At 41.9% G+C, this 23,694-nt stretch overlaps 4 protein-coding genes and 1 non-coding gene across 7 annotated transcripts in view; all 5 read left to right on the forward strand.

Moving 5' to 3' along the window:
• The window catches only part of dmc1 (DNA meiotic recombinase 1), a 6,414-nt gene extending 3,261 nt beyond the window's left edge, over positions 1–3,153 (forward strand). Inside the window, exons 7-14 of one of the 3 annotated variants that reach the window (XR_003834133.1) lie at positions 779–851; positions 1,135–1,226; positions 1,329–1,402; positions 1,540–1,654; positions 1,852–1,912; positions 2,032–2,148; positions 2,594–2,722; positions 3,094–3,147. Coding sequence is in view for 2 of the 3 variants with exons in the window: in XM_029456153.1 (XP_029312013.1) it covers positions 779–851; positions 1,135–1,226; positions 1,329–1,402; positions 1,540–1,654; positions 1,852–1,912; positions 2,032–2,148; positions 2,583–2,721 (671 nt within the window). In the remaining variant the exon portion in view is untranslated. Of the gene's footprint in view, positions 1–778; positions 852–1,134; positions 1,227–1,328; positions 1,403–1,539; positions 1,655–1,851; positions 1,913–2,031; positions 2,149–2,582; positions 2,807–3,093 lie in introns of those variants that run through there. The other 2 variants (XM_029456153.1, XM_029456154.1) reach the window with 2 other exon arrangements.
• Positions 3,154–3,409: 256 nt separating this feature from the next.
• On the forward strand, positions 3,410–12,303 carry gspt1 (G1 to S phase transition 1). Its single transcript, XM_029456152.1, is given in 15 exon segments — positions 3,410–3,842; positions 4,132–4,176; positions 6,061–6,342; positions 6,424–6,457; positions 6,663–6,740; positions 6,825–7,005; positions 7,208–7,362; positions 7,670–7,810; positions 8,489–8,582; positions 10,093–10,173; positions 10,361–10,534; positions 11,069–11,158; positions 11,299–11,334; positions 11,336–11,468; positions 11,608–12,303. Coding segments are annotated over 15 exon segments (1,773 nt in total). The 5' UTR covers positions 3,410–3,646; the 3' UTR covers positions 11,661–12,303.
• Positions 12,304–13,122: 819 nt separating this feature from the next.
• Positions 13,123–15,985, forward strand: rsl1d1 (ribosomal L1 domain containing 1). The gene is made up of 9 exons (XM_029456469.1): positions 13,123–13,275; positions 13,539–13,678; positions 13,779–13,917; positions 14,127–14,275; positions 14,566–14,667; positions 15,011–15,104; positions 15,302–15,433; positions 15,520–15,642; positions 15,721–15,985. The coding sequence occupies exons 1-9, from the start codon at positions 13,201–13,203 to the stop codon at positions 15,841–15,843; spliced, it is 1,077 nt and encodes a 358-aa protein (XP_029312329.1). The 5' UTR covers positions 13,123–13,200; the 3' UTR covers positions 15,844–15,985.
• On the forward strand, positions 14,792–14,924 carry LOC115025143 (small nucleolar RNA SNORA55). Its single transcript, XR_003834186.1, has one exon. It is a non-coding gene; the product is annotated as a small nucleolar RNA SNORA55 (small nucleolar RNA).
• A 1,042-nt stretch (positions 15,986–17,027) lies between the features above and the next one.
• LOC115024683 (protein NLRC3-like) lies at positions 17,028–21,431 on the forward strand. Its single transcript, XM_029456468.1, is given in 5 exon segments — positions 17,028–17,286; positions 18,895–19,045; positions 19,272–19,501; positions 19,632–21,277; positions 21,279–21,431. Coding segments are annotated over 5 exon segments (2,331 nt in total). The 5' UTR covers positions 17,028–17,135.
• The last annotated feature ends 2,263 nt before the right edge of the window (positions 21,432–23,694 follow it).

The raw sequence follows: 23,694 nt of genomic DNA on the forward strand, positions 1-23,694 counted from the left end.
GGGCGGTGCCTTAATGCGTCCTGCGTCACACAGAGTGTTGTGTGCCTGATGCGTTGTTCTCGTCTTCTCTCTTTTTAGTTAAGATAGCAAAACCATTACCTAAAACGTTGTTTATTGGCCTATTATTTGCCTTAATCCCAAGATTAAACCGACAGGACACCTCACAACTAAACAGATGATTTTTGTTTTTGTGATCCTCGACTTACGATGATATACTTAGATTTCGGCTCCTTGTAGTGTTGACCCGGCTGCAACCGCAACCAGACTTTCCTGCTGATTTTCAAATAACTTTTACCTGACTGATGATGAATTCTCAAATTAACATAACGTTATACTGGAAAATCTATTTAGATGTCCCACAACTACAATCTACTACTCTGTATTTTGATATCAATGTACTACAAAGCAGACTATCAATGTATATGCACATTACAGTACATAGGTGTGAGACCAAATATACAAATGATAGGAAAACACGAATAGTATATTAAAAAAAAGTGATCTCATATTGTTTGTATTATTCGGATAGTCTATACTTTGCCTCTCAGTCCAACTTCACCAAACCAAAAATAATCCAGGATTTTGTTTTGCTTTCTTACAAAGATGCACGCAAATGATCATATCACAGCACTCGCTTAAACGTCAGGGAGCTCGCTGAAGCATGCACCGCTACGTCCTGCAAAACCACCATCCGGGTAAAATATCAAGTTTTTAGGGAGTCCCTGAAAACAAGACTTTACAAGTCAAATAAACCAGATTCTGTGTTGCTTTTATCCAGTCACTGCTCAGCTGCCAGGAGAGGATGGCTACTCCGGCGGGAAAGTCATCTTCATTGACACAGAGAACACTTTGTATCCTCATGATGATGGGAACAACCACAGCATTTAACGTTGTTGATGTTTGACTGTATCTCAGACGTTACTGAAGTTTCATGTGTTTGTTATTTGTTGGAAAACCATACACCGACACATTGCCCCATATCTAACATCCTACCATGTGCTGATTTTGTAAACATGTTTGTGAGAGATATTTCTCCAGTAGTCGTCATCATGTGACTACAATCCCTGCTTATGTGTGTCTCAGTATGTTTTCTTGTTATTCTGTTTCACATTATCCTTGACTGTCTGGTTCCAGTCGTCCAGACAGATTGAAAGACATCGCTGACAGGTTCAACGTGGACCATGGTGCTGTGCTGGACAACGTGCTTTACGCCCGGGCCTATACCAGTGCGATCATGCAGATCATTTAGATTGAAAACTTTGACACATCTGTAGTGTGGAAAGGCGCTCCTGGCAAGGTTATAACATTTTGTCTCGCTCGCTCCTCAGGCGAACACCAGATGGAGCTGTTGGACTTTGTAGCAGCCAAATTCCACGAGGAAGGAGGAGTGTTCAAACTATTGGCAAGTAAAAGAATGTTTTCACATATTCATCATGCTTGTGGTTTTACTTCCCTCAACATTTTTTGAAGACATACATTCTAAATTCCTTCGTAGCTCTCAGCCTTTCAGTCTCCTTGTCCGCTCTTCCCTGTTATCAGATCATCGACTCCATCATGGCTCTGTTTAGAGTAGACTTCTCTGGACGAGGAGAGCTGGCTGAGCGGCAGCAGAAACTGGCCCAGATGCTCTCCAGGCTGCAGAAAATCTCTGAAGGTCTGAACCAGGAGTGTGCAAATATGTGAAAGTCACAAACATCAGCTATATATATTAATCTGGCATTTACAGGGAATATCTGCAGAAATTAATATGGCTGTTTATTGACTAATTCAGCTTTGGTCTCAAATATGCATACGGTGCAAAGAAGTACTGTTCCTAATAATGTAACTTATTTTCTTTTATGTTTTTCTTAGAATACAACGTAGCAGTGTTCGTCACCAACCAAATGACGGCTGATCCTGGTGCAGGAATGTCGTAAGAGATGGCAAATTCCCTCATTCTGAATAAATTGGACAAGTTTTGTCCTTGAAATTGTTGTGTTGTTGTTGCTGACACATTGGGCGCAACATTGTTTGAAGTTGTCCCTGTTAAAGGTTTCAAGCTGATCCCAAGAAGCCCATCGGTGGGCATATCCTGGCGCACGCCTCCACCACACGCATCAGCTTGAGGAAGGGGCGTGCAGAGATGAGAATTGCCAAAATATTTGACAGGTAGTTGGCTGTTTTTATTTATAATAATGATCATGCAGGACTTTTTGATCCAGTAAATTAAGATACAATATATAATGTCAGTTGATGTACTTCCTGTTGATTCCTGATGACATGGGATTTTCCATCCCCTAATAGACGTAGTGATATCACAACAAGGTCTTCTGCCTAATCATGTTATTATATAGATAATATTAAGTAATATTCCACCCCAAATGTATATTAGGGTTTGAGTATTAAACATATATGTTCAAGAGGAGCAATGTAGGCCTACTTGTAGATATGAACATGTATATTTAAACACCTTTGGTGGGATGATTTGATGTAGTGGTGATCGTGCAGTGCCGAGACTAGGACAGTCGTCGTATGTATATTTTAAATTAACTAGCTGTGCAAGATGAATAACTGTTTAGACTCACTTCTCATTTCTCTCCTTGATATCCTCGAGTCCCGATATGCCTGAGAATGAGGCCACGTTCGCCATCTGCGCTGGAGGAGTTAGTGACGCCAAAGAGTGAAGAGGAAGAGACGCGTGTTAGCACAGTCCCCTGTTTACGTCAGTTTAAAGTTATTTAAGGTATTTATTTATTGCGTTTTATATAACTTCCTAAAGTTACACTGACAATCTTGTACTTTTGATGTATTTATTCTATTTATATGCTTTGTAGAATTGTCCTGTGTTTCATAGATGTTTAAAATAAACTCAAAATGTATAATTATGTGTATTTTTTTATATTTTATAATTCCTTAGATTCAGTTGTGGAAGTAATCAGATATTTTACTTAAGTAAAAGTAGTAATACCACAATGTAAAAATACTTACAATGCATTCAAAATATGTATGCATACATACAAAGAGTAAAATTACTACACAATGGCCCATTTCAGAATAATATGTCATTATAATTATTGATGAATGAATGTGTTTTTATTCTACTATATATACCAGGGGTGTCTCAAGCGGGCCGGACCCGTAACATCACAGCATGACGACCTGTAAATAACAACAACTCCAAAGTGTTCCCTTTGTTTTAGTGCAAACAAGTACAAAACTTAATAAACTATCTCCTTAATAAACTATCTCTTTACAAAACATTATGAACCTGATATATATACTGTAGCTTGTGAATTTCACCAAGGGATCAATAAAGTTGATCTTAACCTATAATAATACATAATACATGGTACATTATTTGTTGATTACATTGTCTAAAGTACCTGAACAGTGTAATCGTGTAAGGACCGTGCACCACAGTTTGGACCTGCACAGTAATGGCCTCTAGCGGTGTCTGCAGGACGTGCAGCGGCTGCTCGCCACTTCTCGTCGGCTACGGGATCCATATGCTTGCGAAAGCAACGCTTAACAAAGCAATGGGAACTTCACCAAGTGTGCAGCTCAGAGTCTGAACCACAGCCGCAGCCAAACGCGTGTCAACGGAACTACTAACATCACCCACCTTCCCGGGAAGTGGAAAGCTTGTCAACTCGGGGAAAAGGGAGCAATGGACCCGAGAGACACAGCCCCAGATTCGTGGGAGCTGGAGGAGGATGCCGAGGCCCCGGTTGCCGCGGCGGAGCTCCCGGCCGCCCTCGCCGCACTCAACGTCAACGCGAAGCCGTTTGTCCCGAACGTAAACGCCGCGGTGTTTGTCCCGAGCTTCGTTCCAACCAGCCCCGTGGACGTGCCGGCTTCAGACGGTGTGTGAATGCCAGACAGCTGCCTGGAAGTTAGCTTAACTTGCTAGCTTGCATGCTAACGCAGCTAAGTTAGCCTTCCTCCCGACAACTCGCTGCGCTCAGTGTGTGCCACAGTTACTGCATTTCCACTAACTCATCAACAAGTCGGCTTGAGTGTTAGTCGTGTGTTGTAATGGTGCCACATCTGATGTATAACGCAGCAACACTCACAACAAGACGTCAAATGTGTATACTTGTATAATGAATATTTATGAAAGTTTGACGTGCTTTGCTTCCTCTCTCCCCAAAGGTGCCCCTGGTCCAGTTGCCAGCATGGAGGTGGCGGAAACAGCCGGTATGCATTCACAGTGTTCAGGTTATTAAGTTACTGTCAGACAGGTTTTTCCCACAGGACACGTGTAGTCCAAGGCTCAGGTGTGCCCTTTCTACCTGCAGCCAGATTCTAAACCTCATACAGACCAGGAAAGCTTGAATGCTCACTTTTGAGTCTTGTAGGTTCCCTTACTGCGCCATATTTGGATTGCTGACCACGGTGTACCCATGTGCATGGGCCTACGTATAATATGATGCAACCTTACTTGTGCCTAAAATAGGCATCCCCATTCCACACACTGATATGTGTGAAGCCATGTCTGAGGCCTTAGTCTGCTACGTGTCAGAGCAATTTAAATGTATTTGGTCACTTTGTGCTGACTAGTTTTAATTTGCCTGAGTCACTTTCATTCACTTTTTTTGGCCTGATCCGGGATGCTGTGTGCCTCTACTCAAGTTACAGAGACCTGGTGTTTAGTTGTTTTAATAGAGTGGCTGCAGCTGTAGCAGAGTGAGTGACACAGTGAGTGACACAGTGAGTGACACAGACAAACAAACATCAGTTGTAATGTTTTGAGACAGACAGTGAGCGTCATCTAGAGAAACCTTTCTTTGTACATTTCCCAGAGGCTTATTCATGGAGATGCTTGTCCGAGTACTTGCCTCGTCAAATGTATCTGAACACGTCTCAACGAAAAATGATAATTACAGCGTTATGACACTGTTGACAAAGACATGAATGAGCTTTCTGAGTTGCCAGACGCACTATTACACAGGCTGATTATAAACGAAGGGAAGAAAGTAGGCTTTGTACACGACTGCTGGGCTGCATAATTTCATAGTTACAGAAATGGGAGGCTTGTTGCCATAGGAAGATGCTTCTGCAGGGCTCAGCAGATTTCCTTGTACTCTTAGTGTCTTTTCCTTCTTTTAATTGTACTTGTTTGCGCTGCAGAACGCTGTATTGATTGTGTTTCTAACAAGGGGACAGGTCTAATGGACGATTAACTGCCGAGGACAGACGGTGAAGTTATGAAACTTTTTTCAGATGCTCATAAAAGAAATGTTCCTTTACAGATCATGTGCTACTCTCAAGGTCTTTTTATGACACATTGATTCAAGGCACAGCTTCAATAGCAGCTGCTGCACCTGGAAGTCAAATACCACGGTCTGAACATTTGCAGAAATTTAGATTTTTTTGAAATGGAGCAAGATTTAAGATTGGAAATGACCAAAAATGTCTATTCAGTCCGAGAAATATGTCCGACAGTCGACCTTGTGGTTGATGAACAAAGAGGGATTTGTCAGCTGTTGTGACAGCAAAATAATCTTTTGGATATTGAAGTTAGCTTATTTTATTTAAACTGTAACATTTGTATTTCTAGTGACTTTACGTTTCCTTAGCATAACATAAAATGACAATATAATGAAAGAATGAGCATAATAATTACAACTAAAGCTGCAACGATTAGTCGACAGAATAATAATCAACTGCTTTGACAATTGTTTAACAAAATGGCAGAGAATGTTTTATCGAATATCTTTACGTTTCTTTACTGACAAAACAAGACATTTAAAGAAATCACAAATCATTTTGTGACATTTTATAGATCAAACAATGAATCTTTATTTAGAAAAGAATCGTTATTTGCAGCCTTTTTACCAATAATAACGAAGAAACGTGTCTAACATGCATCATGTGAAGGCGATGCGTGAATAACGTGGTTTCTGAGCATGTCTGATGTGAACACAAATGGATCTCGCTCCAAATGTTTATGCAAATGTGGTTAAAAAAAAGGATTTACGTTTGGTATTAATAATACAATTGGATGAAATCCAGGATTCACTCATCACCAGTCTGCAAGCTGTGGGAAATAACAGGTGTAGTGAATGTGTATGCTTCCAGCGCCGGTGGAGAACGGAGGCACGGAGGCGGACATGACCGCAGAGGAAGAGACATGGGAGCAGAAGGAGGAGCCGGGGGGAGGAGGAGGAGGAGGAGGAGGAGGCGGCGGAGGACAGGAGGACCTGGGCTCAGGGGGAACCTGCGAGGAGGGTGCCGCGAGGAACGAGGAAGAGGAGATGATGGAGGAGGAAGAGGAGGAGATGCCCATGCCCAAAGTGGCTCCGGCACCGCCAGATGCCCCCAAGAAAGAACACGTGAACGTGGTCTTCATCGGTCACGTCGGTGCGTCTCATTTGTATTTTCATTTATCTAAAAAAAGATGGTACAAAGTTTGATTCATCTTGTGACGTGTGTGTTTGTTAGATGCTGGTAAATCAACTATTGGAGGACAGATCATGTGAGTAACAAATCTTGTGTCTAGTATTTCTCTTAGTCTTTTTAATTTGCCCGCTGTATAGAAAACCTGGAAAACTAAACCCAAAATATCCATTTTGATTGCTGCTGCTCTGACTGTCGGCCACAGTGTGACATGTCGCCTCCCACACAACATGCCCCCATAATGCCACAGATACAATAATTAATACGGCCTTTTCCCTTTCTAGGTACTTAACCGGAATGGTGGAAAAGCGAACCCTGGAAAAATATGAAAGAGAGGCGAAAGAAAAGAACAGGGAGACATGGTGAGCAACACAACAGTCCTTATTTTCTTGTGCTCACACAAACGATGTAAAACACAAATGAGTAAACGCGCGTGTTTGTTGCAGGTATCTGTCGTGGGCTCTGGACACAAACCAGGAGGAGAGAGACAAGGGGAAGACGGTTGAGGTCGGGAGAGCTTACTTTGAGACGGAGAAAAAACACTTCACTATCCTGGATGCCCCCGGACACAAGAGCTTTGTCCCCAACATGATTGGTGGAGCGTCACAAGCTGACCTGGCAGTCCTGGTGAGATAAACAAACAACCAGTCTTCACCCTAACTACCCGACAGATATTGAATCCTGCACTGACACAGATTCTTGTAAGTGAAACGAGAAGTTTCACCGCAGGAAAGAAGTGCCCACATTCATAGAAACTTGTCCGAGAAGACAACCCTTTTTTGTAAATGTCACTAAAAGCGTGAACTTCTCCCTGATCGCTTTGGATCAGGTGATTTCAGCGAGAAAGGGGGAGTTTGAGACCGGCTTTGAGAAGGGTGGACAGACACGGGAACATGCCATGCTGGCTAAAACCGCAGGAGTCAAGCATCTCATTGTCCTGGTCAACAAGATGGATGATCCCACCGTCAACTGGAGCCTAGAGAGGTGAGCAGGGTGTAAACGTAGACATGAGGTGTTTAAGTTGATTCACTGCTGTGTTGGTGGCATTTATTTATATTATCATTTTCAAGCTTTGCGGGTGTGTTATATATGTTTTAATGATCTGTACTACCTTTTAATAAAAAATACTTTTTTCATTTTATTCAAATTGAGGATTTTATTCAAGGATTCTGAATTTATTCCTGACGACAGACATTTGGAAACCTAAATGTAAGACATACAGTACGGAATCCAGGATGTTATGCGTTCCATAGTTTTAGTAAATGATCCCATCTTTTATTACTTCCTGCAGGTATGAGGAGTGTAAGGAGAAGCTGGTTCCGTTTCTAAAGAAGGTGGGCTTCAACCCCAAGAAGGACATCTACTTTATGCCTTGCTCCGGACTCACAGGTGCCAACCTCAAAGACCCCCTACCCGAGTGCCTCTGGTACACGTAAGTTGTCTCTGGACGGGTTTGTGAAGTTCTGTCTGGTTCACAGCGGGACGTTTCAGATGAACACCGCTACACACGTCCACTTTACAATGATGCTTTGTTATACGTTAACAAAGTGGTTATAGGAACTCCTCTCGCCTTAGTGCAGTCAAGTTTTAACTCGGGACCTGATGACATGCACTTAACAGGAAATGTTGACATTCAGGATACCTGTTTGACTTAAACCCTCTCCAGGACTGTACCTTTAAAGTTCTATTGAGGTGTTTGACTCTTTGAATAACCCTAAAAACCAATAAAGATCTTTGTTATTGTTTTATAAATGTTCATTCATACTGTTGTGAGCAGCAACGGGAGAGCAAACCCTTTGTTGACCGGTGGAAATGTTTTTGAAACGCCAACAGATATGGAATGAACACTTTTCGTTGTGAAATGATTACATCGTCTTGAAGCCAACACTTGAAGCTAATTCTACAGCTAGCATAACCCTAACAGTGTTAGTGGAGCCTCATCTTACCGGCTTGAAACACAAAGAATGTTTTACAGGAAGACATGAAGGTTGTATTTGTTTTTTATTTGTGAGGTTTAGTTTTGGTTGATGTTGGTTTGTGTGGACTCGAGGTTTTCTTCCTGGTGCATTTTCTTTTGCTTCAACATTGATTTGTTTTTGTTCTGTTCCAGGGGTTTGCCATTTATCTCCCATCTGGACAGTTTGCCAAACTTCACCAGATCCAACGATGGACCCGTTAGACTACCTATTGTAGACAAGTACAAGGTGAGCGGCCTGGAGGCCTTCGGCTCTCTAAAGACAGAGAAACAGAAATGTGGCAGCTCGTCTCCTGCACGGCACTCAGCAGATGAGTGGGCGTCACATTTCTTTTGGTTTTGTTCACTCGGCCAAAATCTTTTTATGTTCCCTCTCCAGTTTGTCATTCTCCTTCCTGCTGGATGATTTTCACACACACACACACACACACACACACACACACACACACACACACACACACACACACACACACACTGCAGTCTCTGCATAATCATTGCTCTTAAAGATAATTCAGAGTCTTGGCACTCGGCTCAGTTTAGACGTTGGCAGCAGTTCAACACATTAAAGTGTTGGTGGAATGGAGATTCTTTGATTGTCCCTCACGTGTCCGTACATTAGTCATCTTTTCCACGTATCCTCTTCTCTCTTCATCCGCTCGTCTTTAAGTTGTTTTAAAACTCCTCTCTCCCTGTGGTTGCATCAGAGCCTGATGTAGTGGTTATATGACTCAACTGGGGTTCCCCTGATGTAAGGGGCTTATGGTTCAGTTAACTGGGTGCTGCATACTAACGGACCAGCCAAGGCAAGATCTCCGCAGATCCACACAGCTGTGGATAAAACAAACACCCTCTTTATTATGTGAATCCTGACCGTCCACTACGATCATTAATTCATTTTTACACGCCAGCAGAAGTTTATCGTGTTTTTCAGGTAGTCTATCATAATGCTAAAGCGTTCAATGTACTTTACCGACCGCGTCAGTTACACATGAAGCTAGCTTAGCTTAGCACAGAGCCAGGCTAGCTGTTTCCAGCCTCAATATCCTCATTTAACTCGACAAAAGGTTGAGTAATATTAAGAGAGGCTTGCAGAACTACGTGTCGGGCCATAGTTCTTGAGTTTTTTGAGCTTGGACTCTTCACAGACTCTTCTAATGTTCTGGACTAATGAGCTCAGGGTGCTTAAATGATAAACACTTTAAATAAATTGTTTTTAGAATATTTTTATTTTCGCATTTTTGCCTTTATTTGACAGAAAGTGTAGACATGAGAGGAAAAGAGAGAAAGAAACACGAAACAAAGGTCTGAAGGCCAGAAATGAACCCAGGATGCTGCAGCCAAATGGTTACCAAGGCGCTGCATGAGAAAACATCTTAACCAATCAAATAACTGTTGCTAGGTAAATGAAATGAAAAGTTGCTTTTATCATGAGCAATGGGTTTTAAAATTGGTTATTTTTTCTTATAAACCAAGATAGTTTCTAATTGGACGGTGACAATACGTTGTATTTTCCACAGTGCATTAGTTCTCCACTGTGTTATGGTCCACACTCACAGGATGCATATTATTCCTTTCTCACTCCATATTGACACATCTTTACAAATGCTTTACAAAACATTTGAAGGCAAAGACTGCCTTTGTTTAGTGACTTTATATGCATTAAAGGTTACTGATGGCTGACACTGAATTGCTCTGACCCTTCTCAAATTGTGTGTGTGTGTGTGTGTGTATCCTTGCAGGATATGGGCACAGTTATCCTCGGGAAGCTGGAGTCCGGCTGCATCAGTAAAGCCCAGCAGCTGGTCATGATGCCAAACAGGGTGAGATCTGCTTCTTCTCACAAGGGACCGATAAACCTTCGACTAGAAATAACTTCAAGGCCTCATTCTTGTATTAAATGAGTGCAGAAGATACTTTCAGCAACATTATTCAGTTCCAACACCAATACAGTACAGCAATAATGCATTTATAAAACAAAACTAAAACGTGTGTGTGTGTGATTTGCAGCACACAGTGGAAGTATTGAGCCTGCTGAGCGACGATGTGGAGACAGACGATGCAACTCCCGGAGAGAATCTGAAGCTGAGGCTGAAGGGCATCGAGGAGGAAGAAATCCTCCCAGGTTTCATCCTCTGTAGCCCCGACAACCTCTGCCACTCCGGTCGCACCTTTGACGCACAGGTACATCAACACCAGATGATCAAAGTCACTGCATGCAGCCGTCTGTGTCCTCACTGATGGTCTGACCTTCAGAGGTGGATGCTAACAGACTCTCATTCACTCATTCAACTGATTGTAACTCGCAAATACGAGGAAATACCCACCCAAAAATAGAAACGCACAAGTATGATTTTGCAGATGAGCATACCGATAATAATAATTCAGGGTCTGTCCATGCAGAGTCGTTTAGTTTTTTGCGAAGGCTGCGCTGCGAGCCGATTCTTTTTAAGGCCAGACGTTGATGCAGAGCCTCTTTTAAAGGGCCTGTGAGCAGCAGCATATCTGATGCAGAACATTGTTGTGATTTGATTTATTGTTTTCTGTTAAGAGCAAGTGTACCGAAGGCACGAGGCATTAGAATCTGTCGGCTGATGCTAACGGATTGTATCAGTTAAAGACGCATTTTAAAGCCATTTGGCACTCGACAGCTTGTTTTTAAATGTATATAAAGATATGGAGAGTATAGATGATGAGCTCTTTTCTCTTTTATTTCAGATCGTCATCATTGAGCACAAATCAATCATTTGTCCCGGTTACAATGCAGTCCTTCACATCCACACCTGCATCGAAGAAGTGCAGATCTCAGTGAGTTACTGCTCTACTGTCCAGGCTGTTGCTGAAACATCTTAAAGTATCAGAGTTTCTTTTATCTGCTCAGCCAGTAGCTTCTGATCGCCTCCTGGCCTCACTCGGCTGTGGTTAATGTTTTTAAATCCTGACTGCAGGCCTTAATCTGTCTGGTGGACAAGAAGTCGGGGGAGAAAAAGCAAAACACGACCACGCTTTGTGAAGCAGGACCAGGTGTGTATCGCCAGGCTCCGGGCAGCTGGAGTCATCTGCCTAGAGACCTTCAAAGACTTCCCTCAGATGGGACGGTTCACACTGCGAGATGAAGGTGTGTGTGTGTCTGTGTGTGTGTGTGATTTTCACATTCATTATTATGTATTAGTATTATTTTCCAGAATGCTTTTGCACACCGATGTTACAGCAGAGATAATAAATTGCAGTTTTGACCCTCACTTCTCTTCATCCAGGCAAAACTATCGCCATCGGCAAAGTGCTGAAGCTGGTGCCAGAAAAGGACTAAATGCATCAGTGGCAGCATGTATGGAGTTCTTCCACCCGTAACCAGAGGAGAAACGCTGCTCGAGCCGACCCAAACAGCAACTCTCTTAACACACAACTATGCTGAACAGAAGTGCAATGACAACAAGGAGTGATAAAGGAGACTAAAATTGCGTCAAATGAAGAAAAACGAGACTGAATCAGTTTTTATGATGAACAATATAAAATGAGAGACCAAGTCCAGTGTGTCAGCTTTCTCATATTGAGAGCTCAGCTATGCCACTAATGTAGCTACATGCCCCCCCCTTCTGTACTCCCACGGCTAACCGCGCAGTCGGCTCGCCACACCATTTGTTTTTAGAATGGAGATGGATGCAGTGTTACTGAGTTTGGGGATGAAAAACTACAGAAAGATTTCATATCCTGCAAAAGACCACAGTTAGCCTGTAATTATAATTTGCAAAACACATCTCCCCTTTTCAGAGCGGGATTAAGAATCAAACGGACATTTTTATTTGGTTTTAAGGATTGCTGTACCCAAATTTTTGAGATGGTTTAATTGGATTGAGCTCACATACTACTCTGATGAACCATGGAAATACGCAGTCACACACAGCTGTTACATAATCTAAATGAAAATAAATGAACAAAGCTGCATCAGAAAAGTGTATTTGTTTTCTTTTTAATAAGTATTCTCATTTGGGCAAATCAATATCCTACGTATCAATATTACCAAATAGATGTATAGATGTTTCCTATTATTTGTTGATTTATGCATTTTAATATTAATATATATTTTTAATTAATATATATAACTATCAACTCCTTGGATTATAGAAGGGAATTCATATCAGATACATTTATTTAGAAAAGAAAATTATTTCATAGATTGAAAGATACAAAAGCTTATTTTAATATTAATATATGTATTTATATATTTTTATTTAGATATATTTTTAATTATTTTTATATATTTATATTTTTTAAATTGTCTTATATATATTTGTATTTATATATATTTATATAAATATATATATATATATATTTAAATATATATATTTAAATATATATATATATATCTTTTTTTTTTTTTTAAATATATATATATATATAGCGTAGGATCCACCAACAATGCAACATACAGATCACCTAAGACATAAAAAGAAATAAAATAGTGCAAGAATATAATTGTGCAATAATAAAATGCAGGAATAACTCAAATATATACATATAGAATACAATAAATAACAGGATTTAAATACTGTACAGTAGAATGAAATACTGTAATATGTAGTCATGAATGAAAAGGTTGTATAAAAAGTTGTGTATATGTATAAATATATAATATATGAACATAACTATCACAGATGCAACATTATGGTATTCACACTTAGTAAAAATAAATATAGTTGTGAGTGCATATATAAATAGATGTGTGTACTATCAACATAGGGGAAACTTTTAGGACATACAGTACACACTCCCGTCCAGTAGGTGGCGGTAGTGCACATCTGAGCTGGTTACCGGCAACGAAGATGTGACCTAGAGCCTACCAATTGCGCATGCGTGTACGGTTCACACGTGAAGCAGACAGCATGGCCGAAGCAGGAGAAGTTACGGGGCTAGATCAGGCACAGGTAAAAAAAATAGCTTTTTTCTTACTGCAATACATCTAAACTCGTTCTCAATATCTCTTAATAGAAGTGTACATGATTGTGTTAAATTACATTGTTATGAATCGATAGTAGCTATAAACTAGCTAGCATTAGCTAGCTAGTTTGCGCGCTGTTTAGCAACGAAGCTAATTCAGAGTAACAAGTCTTGAACTCTGAAAAGAAACTGAAGTTTGTCGGCGGGTTTACAAAGTATTTAATAACTTTAGAGTTAATGTCTCTGCCAGGTGAAAAAGGCCGTCCTGGCTCTACAAGCTTTCCTGAAAACCAAGTCCACCAGTGACTCGCTGTTCCTGGACGAGACCCAGCAGATCAGCCTGCTCTTCACCCTCTGGAAGATCCCCTCAAAGGCACAGACCATCCGCATGTGAGTCCAGCTGACAGGAACTTAAAGCTGCCTTCATGCCTGACTTAACATTTGCTCTGATCATTGATTTATTGATATTGACTTCTCATTCCCCCCTCAGTCCCTTGCCCCATGGCCAGCGGCCTGATACAGACGAGGTCTGCCTCTTCACCAGAGATGAGCCCAACATGACCTCCGAGCAGACCCAGAGGTTTTATAAGAAGCTGCTGGAGGAGAAGGGCGTGAAAAACATCTCTGAGGTATTTATTTGAGTGGAGTATAATAAATAACATTTATTATAGTGTAGTTGCATGTCAACATATAAACACAAGCAATTGGGCTTTGTATTAATAATGCGTAACAATATACATTTCTCGGATATATATAGTGCATTCCTAGTTTTTGGTCTACATTCAGGCCTCCTATTGTTTGGTCACCACAATGATGATGTGTCTCTGTGTCGGAGCAGATCATCCCGTACAAGGTCCTCAAGACGGAGTACAAACCACACGAAGCCAAGCGCCGTCTGCTGGGGAACTTTGACATGTTCCTTTCTGACGACCGCGTCCGCCGCCTGCTGACATCGCACCTCGGAAAACACTTCTACCAGAGGAAAAGGTAAAACCTTTTGTTCTCCTCTTGGCAGAGTTATACATTCAATTGCTAATGTCATCAAAACAATACTACAGCAGGCGATTACAGAAGTTAGTTTTCAAAGTCTCCTTTAAAAAGAGGCTACAGGTTTTGGGCCTAGGAAACTGGGAGAATCGGTTATCGTGGTTTTGATTTTTAGAAAGATCATTTAAACCGATTTTCATAATCGGGAAACCTGTATTTGATACCAAATAAGTTTTCTACAAATCTGCTTATTCGTGTACTTAATGAGTGGCCATTTCTGTCTTGACCAGAGAGCCGCTGTGTGTGAACATGCTGAGCAAACATTTGGCCAGAGACATCCACGGAGTCATCCAGGGCACCAACCTGAAGGTGACCAACAAGGGCTGCTGCTGGTGAGATCTGCTGCGCTCTTCCTAAGCCTCTGAAACATATTGTCTATTAGCGTTGCTTAAGCCAGATGGCAAACTAAACTATTTTAAGTTTAACAGAATGTTTTTAAGTCTTCTCAAATGAATTGCACCTCATAGCAACCCTGTCGATCCTGTGAAGTGTTTTGATACGGGACATTGTTGGTGCCACAGAGAGTCAACGTAAATCCAGATGGACCTCCTCTTCTCGTGGAGCCTGTCTCTACAACTTTGATACACAATATGTAATGTTCACATGATATGTGAGACATACCTGCCTCAAGAGGTCCACACAGTAACCCTGCTCTCTTACCTGCTTGTGTGGCAGCATGGCACGCGTTGGCCACGCCGGCATGACGGCAGATGAGGTGACGGAAAACATCGAGGCTGCTTTCCAAACAGTGGCGGCCAAACTACGCACGGTGAGTCGAGCTGCGCACAGAGTTGTCTTGTGATTTGTGATCCTAAAGGTTAAATCCTTGATCCATATGTGTTTCATAAAGTGTTATTGTGTTGGCTCTTTGCAACATATAACTTGTTCCATTTGATTTGTTGCTTTTGCTCGTTTACAGCCGTCTTTAACTTTTGTCCACCCCAAACTCTTAATGACTGTTTACAGAAAAGTCCGGTGATAAAGCTCATCCATATAAAGAGCCAGACGTCGGGGGCCCTGCCCATCTACACGTCAGACCTGAACCACCTCAGCGTGCTGGACGAGGCAGAGAAACAGGCTCAGGCTGCCAGGCAGGAGGTGAGAACACGTTCAGACTCGCCGGTCATCGTGTGCCTGAGCTTCATTTATACAAACGCTCAAATAACCAGTTTGTGATTTTCCAGGCTGCGGCCAAAAAGCAGGCGAAGAAGAACAAGGCGGCGGAGGAGAAGAAAAGCGCGGTGACGGGGGGAGAAATCCCACAGCTGGTTCCCATAGCAACACCTAGCAAAAAGCCCAAACTGGAGGTCAGTGCTGCTGCAAGATTTAAACAGTCATTTAAATATGTCAACTGGCCTCATTGCTTCTTTCTTTTTGTTTTGTAGAAGGCACCCAAACCTGCTGCAGCGAAGAAAGGAAGGAAAGGAAAGAAAGCACCAAACAAAATGACCAAGACATCTGGAAAGACTGAGTCCAAAGGGAAGAGAAGAGTTCCCAAAGTGAAGTGATTGTCAGAGCGTCTTCACACATGACGCTCTCAACATGGACGTTATATTACGGGACCAGGTTGTTCAGACTGGTCAATATATTCACTCTGTTCTGTCTTTCTTTGCTCGGATGATGCAGATTATAAAGTGGAACTGAAATGATCTTTGGCTGTGTTGTGTTCTCTAAATGATGAATAATAAAAGTGTTCATTATAATAGAGATGTTTTATCATAGCAGGAGAAGGTGGAGCTGATGTTGTCAACAATGGCTGTTTACTGATGTGCATCAATAATCCATGTTAGTGATGAACAGTGAAGGTGCAGCACTTATTCACTTTAATGCTGCTATTTCCCCGAGTTGGTCAATTTGACTTCAGTGTGACAAGAAAAACAATGTTTTGTAAAGCGTCTCGACGCTGCTGTTTATTAATGTTGCCCTCCAACATACGGAAACACTTTGTCCCAGAAGTGTTGCAGCACATTTCATATAACTGTTAATTATTGCTTCACCTGCCCTGTTATGATGCTATAAGTGACTAATGTGCGTCACTGTACGAGGACAGCAACTAAGGTTTACGACATAAAACATTACATGTGAGCAAAAGTTAAAATGCAATATGTGAATTTAATAAAACATTTCTTACACTCAACCAACATTTACCTTCGTCCTCCATGTTTGTGCCTAAAAAAACCGTCAACGTTTTCACCGAGTTTGGACTTCAGGACCCAGTTGAGAACTCATTTTTCTGATTGTTCCGACACCACTTGAATGCAGCACACTTACACCTGTGGTTGAAAAAGACCTTTTAAATGCTTATGATGCTTTATGACGTGATTATTCACGTGTAGTCAAAGTGGTGATTTATGAGCTAACTTCTTTTAATGGGGCGTTCAAATGCTGCAGGAAGTTGTGTTGCGTCACGTGGGATGTTTGCCGGTTGGAATGCACACACTTGATTGGCTGAGTAGCGTCACGTGGGATGGCTTAACGCGCATGTAATTGGTCTGTGAGTTTCATGGACATGCATATAATTCTGATCACAAGTATAAGAATATAACATCATACATAGTAATGCGTATGGTACTTTAATCAAGGTATAAAAGTACACAAATATACATACATAGTAAAGTGTACGTCACATGGATCAAGATATAAAAGTACAGCAACATACATGGTGATGTGTTCAGTACATAAATCAAAGTATAAAAGTGCAGTGTGCATCTAAGACTGAGCAAGTGACACTAAGATGATAAATTCATGTTTCCACAATAGCGTTAACCCCTTTCCACACAAAAAGGAGCACGAGACGTGAATGCCACTATTTCAGCCACTGATTCACACAATAAAGCTGCTGATGAAACGCAGGAGGAGTTGCCAACAGGGAGGGACATTGAAAGTGAAAGTAACAAGTCGGACTGACAGACGCCATTTTCTCGTCGACAGAGCCGCAGCAGCAGAACAGGGTGAGTGTTAACAGCAGCTCTGCTGGGGTTTTACACATTCATTCTTTAGTGTGTCCTGCTGTGTGTCTCTAACAAGCAGAGTCCTGGAGTCCAATGTGATGAAATGTTTGTGAGCATCATCGCTACATGTCACACAGCAGCACAGTCCAGATGGAGAGCAGCCTCACAACCCGTCACCCTCCGGATCAATGCTTGTTCTTTCTCCAACCAGTCAACACTAAACTTCTTCTTCTTGCTTTTTACCTTCTAAAAGTTCAAATTAACTTTGTGTCCGTTTCGGGGCGGAACTCCCGGAAGTAGTTTCAAAATAAAAGCCGTGCTCCTGTAAACAAGGTGTCCGGTGCTGACAGTGACTCCGGGTTGATAGCAGACATGCGCAGAGTGTGTTGACATCTGAGCAGGAAGAAGTTTCTGCCTTTTCCCTCCAGAGACACAGTTTATACTGCAGTTTGTACCGGAACACAGATCACATGAAACTCAAGTGCTCCACTCTAAACCTTTGTGTTTTATTGTTGATTTACCAGCTCGTTAAAACATGTAACTGTAGATATTGTTGAGGAAAGAGTTGAAGAAATCGGAGCTTGAATGTCGAATCAATACAGAAAACTTGTAGTTAAATCGATATATTTATTAATATGATAAGTCAAGCATGGAACATATTCTCAGCTGAGAGACGTTCCTGTTTTGCGGCCTCTCTCCCCCTGCTCCGCAGAAAAACGTCCCGCCTCTCAGTTACATCAGTTTTTCTATCATTTCCGGTCTTTGACGTCTGACGTCATCACGTCACATCATACGGGGTATTCGAACGACTCTGCCAGGGGGGCGCGCTCATATTATGCATTCACAATATCCCAATTATCCCTGATATGATGAGACAGTTCTGAGTGAGTTGAGCTTTATTTAATATATATAGTACCTAACATTTCTTCACATTATCTATGTAAATACGTGTTTCAGTTATTACACAAGATAATACATTTATTAGTTAATTATATCACAATATAAACAACACAAGCACAAACTACTTTATCATTTAGTAGAAATACATTTATTTTCAGTTATTTCTCCGTTTACTTTGATCACGGATACAATTCAATCCAGAGAGTCGGAGAGTCTGTCTGTCAGCAAGGAACACTTTTTACATTTACACTTTTATTTCTGCTCATTTCCGTTCAGTCACGTGAGGCTGATGATTCCTGAGCTTCTGCTTTGATAGGAGTTATATATTCTCTACTTTACCTGAAGCATTTAGCCTCATCAATCATCTCCAGCGTTCAAAAGACACCACCATCATCATCTGGTTATTAAATAATGGATCCACAATCAGAATATCAATAAGTACTTTTACTGAAGTACTGCACTTGAGTAAATGTCCTTTATACTTGTACTGCACTACATCTCAGAGGGAAACATTGTTCTGCTCTCAGTTCTTCCTGTCAGTTAAACATGTATCTCCAGATGATGTTTGTGATGAACTGAAGGATGAAGTTTCCTTTAGGAGAAGATTCTTCTGCTTCAGATAAATAATACTTTATACTGTGTGTGTGTGTGTGTGTGTGTGTGTGTGTGTGTGTGTGTGTGTGTGTGTGTGTGTGTGTGTGTGTACAGTAACTCTCAGACTGGAGAAGATGAATGATTTAACAGATGAGGAGGAGGACGGCTCAGTGTCTGCAGTCCCCAGCTGTCTGTCTCTGAAGAGTGACAGGTCTATGTACGAACCTCCACTCTTCAGTAATGAACCTGGACCCTCAGACACAAAGTAAGAGTCTGTTTCTTCTGTAAACTGACCTGAAGAGGATTCAGTTTTTATGTTCTCTTATAATCTACTGTTGTATGATAACATAAGCCCAGTAGAGTACAGTAAAGAAACACAGTAGACAACTGGGACTAAACTGTTATCATGTTGGAGACATAGGTTGTACCAATCAGTGAACATCAGCCAGCACTATTGTGATGTGTTATAAAGAACGTGTTCATCTCCACAGAAAGAAGAGCAAAACTCCTGTTTCTGTGGAGGAGCAGCGGTCCAGCTGTGCTTTGTGTCAGGACGTCCTGAAGGATCCAGTCTCTACCAGCTGTGCACACTGGTTCTGCAGACAGTGCATCGCCTCATACTGGGACCAGTCTGCTTCATCAGGAGACCCCCCCTGTCCCCAGTGTGGAAAAAGATCCAGAACAAGACTGCAGACAGCCAGTCAGACCAGCTGTGCACACAGTAAGACTGTACATCTGTCTGCTGCTGTCTTCATGTCTGAAAACAGGATTCTTCCTGCTTCATTTGTTTGTGCAGCACATTATGATCTGTTATATATATTTATTAATCTCACATGTGTCTTCTCTTTCAGCAGATAGAGGTCTGCAGGAGGTTTTAGATGAACATAGGATCAGTCTGAAGAGGAGATGTGAACGTGTGACTGAAGGAAGTGAAGAAACAGTGAGTAAAACCCTCCTCAACAGGATCTACACTGAGCTCTACATCACAGAGGGACTGAGTGAAGAGGTTAATACTCAACATGAGGTGAAGCAGCTTGAGACAGCTTCCAAGAAAAAGATCCTCCGTGACGCTCCAATCAAGTGCCACGACATCTTTAAAGCCTCACCTGACCAACAGGTACACATCAGAGTCGCCCTGACGGTCGGCGTCGCTGGCGTTGGAAAAACCTTCTCAGTGCAGAAGTTCACTCTGGACTGGGCAGAGGGTTTGGAAAACCAAGATGTCAGTCTGCTGATTCCGCTTTCCTTCAGGGAGCTGAACTTGATCAAAGCTGAGCAGTACAGTCTTCTCAGGCTGCTCCATGTTTTCCATCCAACCTTACAGAAGGTCACAGCAGAGACGCTCGCTGTCTGTAGCGTTTTGTTCATCTTTGACGGCCTGGATGAAAGCAGACCTTCACTGGATTTCCACAACAATGAGGTTGTGTCTGATGTCACACAGCAGTCATCAGTCAACGTGCTGTTGACAAACCTCATCAGCGGGAATCTGCTTCCCTCGGCTCTCGTCTGGATAACTTCCCGACCTGCAGCAACCAATCAGATCCCTCCTGCACGTGTGGACAGGGTAACAGAAGTACGAGGCTTCACTGACGTCCAGAAGGAGGAGTACTTCAGGAGGAGATTCAGTGATGAAGAACGGTCCGGCAGAATCATCTCTCACATCAAGACATCCAGGAGCCTCCACATCATGTGTCTGATCCCCGTCTTCTGCTGGATCACTGCTACAGTTCTGGACCACATGTTGACTACAGACCAGAGAGGAGAGCTGCCCCAGACCCTCACTGACATGTACTCACACTTCCTGCTGGTTCAGACCAAGAGGAAGAAGCAGAAGTATGATGAGGGACATGAGACGAGTCCACGGGAGCTGACGAAGGCTGACGGGAAACTTCTTCTGAAGCTGGGGAGGCTGGCGTTTGAACATCTGGAGAAAGGAAACATCATGTTCTACCAAGAAGACCTGGAGCAGTGTGGTCTTGATGCCACGGAGGCCTTGGTGTACTCAGGAGTTTGTACAGAGATCTTCAAAAGAGAGAGTGTGATCTTCCAGAAAACAGTCTACTGCTTTGTTCATCTGAGCATTCAGGAGTTTCTGGCTGCAGTCTACCTGTTCCACTGTTACAGCAAGAGGAACACAGAGGTACTGAAGGACTTCCTGGGGAGTGACTGGGAGAATGACTCATCCCTGGATGTCTTCCTGTCTGAAGCCATGAAGAAATCCCTCACAAGTAAGAATGGCCACCTGGACCTGTTTGTCCGCTTTCTCCACGGCCTCTCTCTGGAGTCCAACCAGAGACTCTTAGGAGGCCTGCTGGGTCAGACAGACAACAGTCCACAAATGATCCAGAGAGCCATCAACACCCTGAAGGAGATGAGGAGTGAAGATACCTCTGCTGACAGAAGCATCAACATCTTCCACTGTCTGACAGAGATGAAGGACCACTCAGTACATCAGGAGATCCAAGAGTTCCTGCAGTCAGAGAACAGATCACAGAAGGAAACTCTCTGAGATCCAGTGCTCAGCTCTGGCTCACATGCTGCAGATGTCAGAGGAGGTTCTGGATGAGTTGGACCTGGAGAAGTACAACACGTCACGGGAGGGACGACGGAGACTGATTCCAGCTGTGAGGAACTGCAGAAAGGCTGTGTAAGTCCAGATGTGATTAACTTTATAAATCAGAGTAGATTAGAAGTTTAGTTCTTCAAATATACACGAGAAAATTCATTTTATTGAATAAATATATCCACTTTTTACTTCATTATTTAGTTTCAGATGTTCTTGAGCTGTTTCAAACGCTGTGAGAGCAAAACAAGTGTTTTCAGCTTCTATCTGTGAAGTTCATGAACACATTTCTATTTATTTGTAATAATTGTTACACTTGACAGTTTCTTCCTCTCATTACATTCCTTTGGGGGATGGAGGCGACATGCAGACCTTGTCAAACTAAAGACTTTAGAGGTGCTCGAGGTTTCATCACATTTTACAGTTCTGAGTGAATGCAGAGAAGTTGTTGTTACATTCTAGCAGTTTCTTCATCATTACATCAGACACACAGGTAATACCTGAGTCTTTATATTAACATTTATTTCTGTACATCTCTGATACTTTCAATGATTTGTTTCCTTTCTGTTGCGTTTGTCAACAGTCAGTGACAGCAGAAGGTAGCTAGCAGAGACAGACCTAGGATCAGATCACACTGACACACTGTGGACATTATGGAAGCCTCAATGTAACTGCAGCACTACTCTCTCCCTTCATCTGCAACATTAAACACATATTACAAGTCTGCAGGTGATAAGTGATGAGAGTTATTGTTTCATGTCAAACACAGTGAGATCAGATGAACCACTGATGTCACAGCGGCTTGTCCTGCCTCGTGTTCTGAAGATGCCAGAGCAGAGACAGGGGAGTTCAGACGCAGTTACAACACACAAAGAATTCCTTACGCCGTTTATAATCCAACAACACTAAAGAACATCTAAATATAACTGGGAAACTGCAGATGTGTGTAAGAATCACTTTAGATTACCTGCTCATGAATCCATCGTGCTCTTTGCTGCCGTCCTCGCCCCGGATTCCATTTGTAACTTCTCCCCCTTTCATGTAGGCCTCAATCTTTCTAATAGAGGTTCAGTATCCTGTGGGCATCTCCCGAGTATCCTGGGGGGGGGGACAATGCATATATTAAACTCAGTAAAGATATTAAAATGTCTAACAGCAAATGTTTTGTCATCAAATGCATGAAATAAATGAATGTTTCCTCTTTCATAATAACACATTTTGTAATATATGTGTCCTGACAGACTTTATGGATGTTACATCTCAGAGACTGATTGTGAAGTCGTGGCCTCAGCTCTGAAGTCCAACCCCTCCCACCTGAGAGAGCTGCACCTGGTATAACATCACTGCATGATTCAGCAGTGAAGCCTGCTGTGTGCTGGACTGCAGAGTCCAAACTGTAGACTGGAGACGCTGAGGTCAGTTCACTGACTGTAGCTCGTGTAGTAAATATAATTGGCACAATTTGCAGAAAGGTGAAGACGTTGTAATTATTATTATTGTCTTCTTTATTTTTCAAATGTCTGAATATTGTGGAGAATGACGTAAAGTAGAGAAAGTAAATGTTTGACGGGACAGTTGTTGAGCTTCCACAGACTCACATTGTGCTCCATGAGTCAGTGAAGAAGATGTCAGTACTGAGGTGTGTGAGAGATATGAAGGAGGTTGTTAAACATCTGATGACACAGAGAAACAGGCTGCAGAGACTTTGAGCTTTGATTACCAACACATTTGTATCATTGCTGACAGTGACCTCTAAACTTCTTCAGCTCTGAACACATTATTAAACCTTAATAATAATAATAATAATAATAAGCTTTATTTGTAGAGCACCTTTCATACAAGAACTACAGCCCAAAGTGCTTCACAGCAAAAACATCAAACTTAGTAGAAGATGAGACAGAGCATTTACAGCACAATAATCACAGTGTTGATGTAAATGAGTGTGAAGTCAATTAAAATAATATAAATAACAGAATTAAAATAGTATAAATAACACTGGAGATCATGCCTAGTATCTGTATCTGTGCCGTACTTAACGACCTCCTGAAACCACGTTCATCACCATTCTTGTAGATGTTTGAAAGGATCAGAGCCACATGTTGAAAGCATGAGATCCACAATGGGCCCCTGTGGCCCTTCAGCTGGTTTACTCCCTTTGCTACACATTCTTCAGAGTCTTCCCGTTTCATAAACAAACCCCACTTTGTTAAGTTTGATGAAATCTATCGGTTAAAGACAGTTTTTCTCCAACAATATTCTTTAATCTTTCACTTTTCCACTAATTGTGTAAAGAACATGAAACACATTTATCAGAGGAGCTTCCTCTTGTTTCCCTGTGGTAACCCGTCTGT

Source organism: Cottoperca gobio, chromosome 19 (assembly GCF_900634415.1).
Source record: "Cottoperca gobio chromosome 19, fCotGob3.1, whole genome shotgun sequence".
Classification (NCBI taxonomy): domain Eukaryota; kingdom Metazoa; phylum Chordata; class Actinopteri; order Perciformes; family Bovichtidae; genus Cottoperca; species Cottoperca gobio.